At 46.8% G+C, this 8,391-nt stretch overlaps 1 protein-coding gene across 3 annotated transcripts in view; it reads left to right on the top strand.

Moving 5' to 3' along the window:
- Positions 1-4,470: 4,470 nt before the first annotated feature.
- The window catches only part of LOC119286657, a 30,052-nt gene continuing 26,131 nt past the window's right edge, over positions 4,471-8,391 (top strand). The window contains exons 1-5 of one of the 3 annotated variants that reach the window (XR_005140612.1): positions 4,471-5,055; positions 5,215-5,310; positions 6,606-6,740; positions 7,475-7,605; positions 8,149-8,330. Coding sequence is in view for 1 of the 3 variants with exons in the window: in XM_037566071.1 (XP_037421968.1) it covers positions 4,790-5,055 (266 nt within the window). In the remaining 2 variants the exon portion in view is untranslated. Of the gene's footprint in view, positions 5,056-5,214; positions 5,311-6,605; positions 6,741-7,474; positions 7,606-8,148; positions 8,331-8,391 lie in introns of those variants that run through there. The other 2 variants (XR_005140611.1, XM_037566071.1) reach the window with 2 other exon arrangements.

The raw sequence follows: 8,391 nt of genomic DNA, 5'->3' as shown, positions 1-8,391 counted from the left end.
GCCGGCGCGAGCTCACCGCGGCGGCGATGGTGCGTCGCGAGGCGCGACCGGGTGGCAGAGAAGACTCCGGGCAGGGATCCGGCGAAGCCTCGCCGGAGTTCCACGGCGGCGGCGCGATGCGATGGTGAAGGCAGCGTACGGGCTGCGCGGCGGCGGAGCAGGGCCGGTTCGGCCCGGCGCGGGCCGGATCCGGGCATGGCGGGTCCGCGCGGCGGGGAAGTGGGCACAACGACGCGTGTCGGCTCCGGATTGGACGAAAGCGGCAGCGGACATGTCCGGGCTGCGGGGGAGAAGTGTCCGGCGGCGCGGAGAGGCTGAAGTTAGGGTTTCATCCGCGAAATGATCCGAAATTTCGGGGAGGGGTGCTCTTTTATAGGTAGAGGGAGCTAGGAAGCTCCAAATGAGGTGCGGTTTTCGGCCACGCGATCGTGATCGAACGACCGAGATGATGGAACAGAGTTAGGTGGGTTTTGGGCCAAAATGGAAGGGTGTTGGGTTGCAACACACACGAGGCCTTCTCGGTCCCTCGGTTAACCGTTGGAGTATCAAACGAAGTCCAAATGGTACGAAACTTGACAGGCGGTCTACCGGTAGTAAACCAAGGCCGCATGACAAGTCTCGGTCCAATCCGGAAATGTTTAATCCCCACACAAGAAAGAAAGGTAGAAATGATCACCGGAGGAGAACGAAGCGCCGGATTGCAAAACGGACAACGGGGAAAATGCTCGGATGCATGAGACGAACACGTATGCAAATGTAATGCACATGATGACATGATATGAGATGCATGACACGCAAGCAATGACAACGCAACAACAGCGAATAACTGCACGACACCTGGCACATCGGTCTCGGGGCGTTACAGAAGGCAGATCAAATTATTGCTCCCGTCCAAACCGACGCTCCTTCCGAAATTTGTTGACTCCCGCTCGTAACCTTCAAACACACAATGTGACTCTGAATTCACATCCAAAACCATCCCGCCCTTGGCACTTTCACGCCAAGATATTTCACTTGCGTCCCGCGCGGCTCTTCAAGTTAGTACTAGATTTTATTCAAGGAATGTGATATTTGGCACATGTGTGCCATATAAGCAAAACTGCCACACATCTACTTTTTTCACTTTAAATACATGCATACATTAGCATTCTTTCTCCTTTCACGTGAATTTCTCCTTCTAATTATATGCATACACTAGAGGACAAAAAAGCTGATGTCATTCTAGATTCTCTTTATTCCAAACATTTAAAATATTTTGTAGCTCAAATCATTGGTCCAATGTAAAAACCGTTTTTACATAAAAGATTCGTCGCGATGAGATCTTCGAAACTAGATCCCATGCTGGCATGTTCCGATGACTTTTTTCAGTCAAAATTTATCACGCCTAGGCTACATAAGTTACCATGCCCGTTATATGCAAGTTACCCTGCTATTTCCACATAAGTTATCGAAGGCATAAAAAAGGTTCGCCGACCCTGCAGTTCATATATTACCATGCTTTATTCATATAAATTACCGGGCATGCGGTCCTTATATTACCATATTGTTTTTATGTCTGTGGTTCGTATATTACGATGATGTTTTCATATAAGTTACCGCGAGGAGGGGGGTATGTTTCTAATGTTTTTTCCGCTTTATTAAGGTTACCATGGTGTTTGTACGTAGGTATGTGATGCGTATGTAACCATGCTATTTACACAAAATTTATGGGGGTATGTTTTCAACAATTTCCCAACCGAGTCAAATATTACCATGATATTTGTACGTAAATTATCAGGTATGCGATGGGTATATTACTATGCTATTTACACAGAAGTTACCGGGGGTATCTTTTCAACAATTTTTTTCTCCAGATCAAATTTACCGCGGTGTTTGGACCTAAATTATCAAGGTTGTGGTGCGTAATTTATATGATATTTACATACAAAAAGTTACCATGTGTATTTTTCGACCACTTTTTACTATTCTTTCCCAAATCAAGACTATTACCATGCTATTTACACATGAGTTCCTGAGATATATTTTTAACAATTCATCCACTTCAATCAAACTTATCATGGTATTTGTACGTAAGTTATCGGGTTTTGCAGTTCATATATAACCGTGCTATTTTCACTTAAGTTATCGCGGGTATGTTTTTCGACAACTTTTTTGCCCTTTAGTCAAAGTTATCGCGGTGTTTGTACGTAAGTTATCGGATATACGATTCGTATATTACCGTTCTATTTTCTCGTAAGTTATCGAGGTATATTTTTCAACAATTTTTCCTTCTTTGGACAAAGTTACCATTGTGTTTGCACCCAAGTTATCAAGTCGGTGTTTCCTGTTTTACCAAGCTATTCACACAGAAGTTACCAGGAGTATATTTGTCAATAAAATTTGTCCCTTGGTCATGTTATTGCGATGTTTGTATGTAAATTATCATGTACATGGTTCACATATTATGATGTTCTTTTCACGTAGGGTATATTTTTTAACAACTCCCCTCCTTGATTAATTTTATCGCGGTGTTTCTACTTAAGTTATCATGTCTACGGAATGTATATTACCATAGTATTTACAAAAAAAGTAACCGCGGTTATGTTTCTCAACAATTTTTTTGCCGGACCAAAAGTTACCATGGTGTTTGTATGTAAATTATCAGTTATGTGGTACTTATAATACCGTGTTATTTATACAAAAATTACCTGGGTATGTTTTCAATAACTCCCTCCGCCCTCCTTGTTAAAGTTACCATGATGTTTGTATGTAAGTTATAAAGTCCGCGAAGCGTAAATTATTATGTTATTTACACATAAGTTAGTGACGTTATCTTTTTCAATAAAGAAATTTCCGGGCCAAAAATACCGTGGGATTTCTGTTTAAGTTATCGAATCTGCGGTACATATATTACCATGCTATTTACACATAAAAAAGTTCTCAATTAAGAAACATACACAAAATGTTATCACGGTGTTTCTACGTAAGTTATCAAATCTTAATCAACTCATATAATATCTATTCCTGTACATGGTTACAGCTTACAAAATATACAGAAAATGCAGAATGAGTACAGTAATTGTTCATGTAAATGAAGAACAGCTTGTGGAGCAGCTAATTTTCAACAGTCAACTAGCCAAATATTTGGGAACTTCAATTGTGATTGAATTGCAAATGACATCAAAGTAAACAGCAGACACAAGCTGTGCACCAACTGCATTAGGCTAATGAGATTTACAGAAGGTAAATTTCGAGTGTGTGCAATCACAAATCATCTGCCATTAAATGGACAACTACTAGACCATCCTCGTGTTATCATGCAATTAGCATCCTAGAGTTACTATTCAGTGCCATATCAGTATCACCACATGTTAAGATGATGTGATATATGCAATTGGCATGTTAAGTGGAGGAGCACTGCAAATAGGAGTAGCAGAAAACAAGGCCGAGGTGGTACGGGGAGCTGCCCACCTTGGGGACCCTCTCGAAGGCGGAGACGACGGCCTGCCAGTCCTCGGGCCGCGACTCCACCACCCTGCGGAACTCGCGGCAAGCCTCGTCCCTGCCATGGTGCCACGGCGACGGCGCCTCCTTCCCTTGGCCGTGGTCCACCCAGCGCGCCCGATCCTCCGCCCTGGCCCGCCCCTTCCTCCCGTCGTCGAGCCACACCATGAGCGACCTGCCCCGGAAGTCCACCCCGTCGACCTCCGCCGCGGCTCCGCGCCCTGGCCCTCGGCGTCCGCGTAGTAGAGGAAGCAGAAGCCGTCGTTGCGCTCGGGGTCGTCGTGGGTGCACACGAGCTCCACCTTGTCAAGCGGCCCAAACTGGCGGAAGAAGTCGGCCACCTCCGCCTTCCGAGCTCGCGGAGGCAGGTTCCCGACGAACACCTTCCCCTTCTGCCGAAACCCCTCGTCTGCATCCGCGTCCTCCTCTTCCTCCGGCTCCGGCTCCACTGGCGGAGGCGGGGGAGGAGGGTGGTGTTGCTGCGTTCGGGGTGGAGGAGGAGGGGGCGGGGGCGGGGAGAGCTTGCTGGAGAGCCATAGCTTGGAGGAGAGCGAGTTGGGGAGAGGGGGAGGAGTCAGTGGGGGCGGTGGGGGAGGGGAGGGTTTCGGGGGCAGTGGCGGGGGCTGGGAGGGGCGGCGGAAGGAGGCGGCGGCGGAAGAGGAGAGGGGCTTGAGGAAGAAGGGCTTGGGAGGGAGGAGGTGGGGCGCCGGGGAGGCGGCGGTGGGCAACGAGAGGAACTGCATCGACATTGCAACTGCAGGGGAGAGTTCGAATGGCCCGGGAAGAACGATGATGCCAACGCAATCGCGGTCGAGGATAAGGCGAGGGCCGAGGAGGAAGAAGATTAGGGAAGAGTTATCAAAGGGATACCGAGTAGTGTGTCAGTTTTGCAATCGGGCACAGGGTTGCCAAATACATATTTCGTTTATTCAAACCACCATAAAACTGAAAACACACACACCAAAAGTACCCACGGACCCAACCCAATCCAAACCAGTGAGGTTTTCCTCCTCTCCCACTCAACTCAGCCGCCGCCTCCCCCAATCCCATCCCCAACAGCGGCGATCTTGTCTCCCCCAGCCCCGGCATCTGCCCTCTACCAATCGCCGGCGCCCCTACACCCTCCTTCTCAACTCGAGCCGCTCAGGCCGCGGCAACCACGCACCGGCACAGAAGGATCCCTCCTCCCACGGCCACCGTGCCCTCGTCCTCCACCCCCAAGCCTCTCCGCGTCCAACCTCACCACGCCGCCGCCTCCCTCCCTCCCTCCCTCCACCGCACCGAAGCCCCAGTCTTCCATCCATGGATGGGGCGACAGAGAGGCGGAAGCACCTCTCCCGGCGACGATGGCGCCGGATCCGCACCCACCTACGGCGGCTGCTGCACGAGCAGCACGATGGATGCCGGCAGTGACCTCAAGCTGCCCGCATGGGGTGGATCCCGTCCACCCCCTTCTTTCGCCTGGGCGTGGCACATGGGGGAGCTCGCGGCCATCGACGACGGCGAGCTAGGAGGCTCCCGCAGCACCTTCGACCACAATCCCGACGTGCTGCAGGACCTAGACAGCCAAGGGTACACCCTCCTTCCTTCCCCATCCTGCAAGTACACAGTTTGCATTAATGTCAATGTCAGCTAGTTCCTCTGATGTGCAGACTCGCGCTGCAGGTCCTGAGTGTTTGCTACTCTGGCATCAACAGACAATAATTTTTTTTCTCTTGCAAATTGTGCCAGATTATCTCGTGAACAAATGCTCCTTTTATTTCTGAAGGAGAGAAAGTGTGGACATCCTGCGTAGACGTACTCTTAAGCGAAGCTATGCATGTGAATGTAATAAAAACTTCCAATTTACTCTTATGCTCGTATGAACTACCCCTTTTTATCCATCTTCTCCCTTCTGATTTGCTTAACAAATAAGGCTAATTTAGTTGACTTCTCAGTATTTGCACTGTTGGGAGGTTGGCTGCAGGCAGTTCCTTTATTTTAGCCGTGTAGGCAATTCCTGTTTATATGGCACATGGGTGGTCGTATACACAAAAACATGGTACAAATTTTCACATATGTATAAGTATTACTCCCTCCGATCCAAAATAAGTGTTGTGGTTTTAGTTCAATTGAACTAAAACCACGACGCTTATTTTGGATGGGAGGGAGTATTGGTTTTCTGACTGGTCCTAGCAGGGGGTTAGGTCCTGCAAAAATGTGTCTGCAGTCACATGCAGAGACTCTGTTCGGCAAGGTTGGGCAGTGTATGTTGGTCCTACAAAAATGTGGCCCTACCTTGATCTTTTGCAAGGTCGTGTATGTTGCCCAGCGTTGTATTCATGGTCAGTTGTGTTGTGCTTGCTTGTTGGCTGGGAAAGAAAAGGAGAAATATAAGCTATGTCTGGTCCCTGCAACTCAGCTAGAATGGACCAACTCCTCTTGCTAACTTGGGCAAGCAGACGAGTGAACGATGAATGGGATTGCCCATACAGATATACACACCTCCTGCCAGAGTGATAAGCCAAGTACGGTAGCTAGCATCAGGTAGCGGCCCCGGCGTGCAGACAGATGGCGAGGCATTGTCCATGTTGGGTCATCGCCATTACCGCCCTACCTTAAATTGTGGCTGTCCTCTGCCATTGGCTGTAGTTGTGTTGTAATCACTATGCTAATGTGCGATGAAATTTAGATATCTCTTTCAGCACCTATTTACATTTGTATAATTACTATTTTTTCGCTCCATAAATGTTTTTTTGCTAGTTATTACTCATTTTTTTTGCGTTAGAGGTCCTGCCTGATCTTGGTTACCAATGAGTAATGGACATGCCCAACATGATGATTTGTTACATCTAAGCACCATCACATGTATAACGCCCCTCTTGGATTTGTTTTATTACCTCTTATGTGTTATCTAGTATGAAATGGAATTCAATTGCGTATTTTGCCTGCTTGTACTTGAAACTTGTCATGCGCACTATGTATGCGTATCTATGTCCTCAACATACATCACCTTATTCAATTGAATAATATAGTCATGATCTATGATCTGTGTTACTGACTTACTGTTCAATTTTGATGAATTGAAAAGGTCACATGCGCTTCATATGTTCTGGTTCGTATCACAGCAAATTGTTTTACAGGTGCCTCTGTGGCCAGCCACCGGGACGACGTCGACAGCCAAAGGAAGGGTTCTTGAGGTGCTCCTTCTCCACCGGCAGAGAGGTACCCCCTTCTTGGGTGGTACTCGTGTGCCTGCTCTGACCCTACCATGGAAGGTCCCCTCCCCCTCTCCCATCTCTCTATTTGGTCCTGGTCTGGTTTCAGTTTTTATTAATTTGACATAAGATCAACTTCGATATAAAAAACTGCCATGCTAGTTTAGCCGGTTTCTTTCTATGTAGTAGGATCTTAACTTTTGGTGTCTCAAAACTGAAAATGTTTTCTCATAACATAACTTGAGGAGCCGTTTTTTATAGTAATCGTAGTTTAGCCATCTCTTACTATGTGGATGCTTGATGCTATTCTTGTTCCTGCTCACACTGCACACTGGTTTTATCAACTGTATGTGGATTGCACTTTCTTCTTCCTAAGAGTATATTGATAAAGATGCTCTCCTGATTGTTGTTTGTTGGGAGTACAAACAATAATCTCTTCTCCCCTCATATTAACAGGTCAAAGCTGAAAGTTAAAAACTGAATAAGTACTGGTTCAGAACTAGTTTCCAGTTTGGTAATTTGTAGTCAATTCCACTTTAGCTGCTCGCTTACTATGTAGATCTTATTTGTTGGTTGCACAACTGAATATAATTTTCCACATGATAGCTTTGGAGCAGCTTTTTACCATGTGGATGATTGATATCTTCCATGTTTCTGCTTGCATTGCACTCTGTTATATTATGATCTGATAAAAGGATCAATTAAGCGCATTTCCTGTTGTTGTGGGTTTCTTCTTTTCTTCTTGGATTTCAGCTCAAGATTAACTTGTTATTTCTCTTGCCCTTGTGCGGTAGGATTCGTTTGGTACAACACCATGACCGATGCAGACAACAAGGCCTTCAACGAGCCAGGTACCTTGGTGCTACTGCTTCCGTGCGATGGCAGCAGGGGTTGTTGTTCAGCATCGGCTGCAAAAACAGCCATGGTGAGCTCCTCTCCTTGCTTCCAGCAATTCTCTTCTGACGTAGGTGGCATGTGTTCATCTCTAGCCCATGTGTGTGTGTTGTGCTCGTTTGAGCAGGAAATTACCAAGTGTATGTGTGCTGAAAATGTGTTCTGCACATTAAGCAAACCATGTTGACGTGTCACAGTTCAGGGGTTTAGTTCTAATATGAGCGTGAGCTAATTTCTTATCTCTGCTAAGGAATTCTTCTATATGCTAGCGTTCATAATTGAATCTCAAGTACATTTTATCTTGCATTGCCATCTTACCGCATGCATCATTGTCTTTCCTTGTTTTTTATTTGAAACATTGCAATTAACCCCATTGAACAAGCTCCAAATTGAGCTTAGTGGAGCAGGAGCTTGCACCTGTCTTGGCTATTAAGCATATAACTGAGCGAACATGCAGTCCCCTTTCCTCCTATGTTAGAAGTTGATTTCATACATGTCTAGTGCACTCTTTATCTTGCATCGACATCTTAAGTCTTGGCATTGAACATCCTTGTTCTTGTGTTGTCGGTTGCAGGCCTCACTTGGTCTGGTTCAGGGGAGGGTGATGCCCATGGTGTGGCCGCATTGCAAGATGGGCCGCATCAACAAGAGGGTGCCCTAAGGAAGAGTCATATGGTCATTTTGGTGACTGAGGATGCTGGACAAGATCTCATCACCCAAAGCATGAATTTGTGGACCTTGGCATATATTCCTTGGTTCAGGCAAGTCTTTGGTCTCTCTCTCTCTCCCTCTCCCTCTCCCTCTCCCCCTCTCTCTC

Source organism: Triticum dicoccoides, chromosome 4A, assembly GCF_002162155.2.
Source record: "Triticum dicoccoides isolate Atlit2015 ecotype Zavitan chromosome 4A, WEW_v2.0, whole genome shotgun sequence".
In the NCBI taxonomy this organism is placed as follows: Eukaryota; Viridiplantae; Streptophyta; class Magnoliopsida; order Poales; family Poaceae; genus Triticum; species Triticum dicoccoides.
Note: the sequence above shows the minus strand (reverse complement) of the source record. Positions and strands in the feature narration are given on the sequence as shown.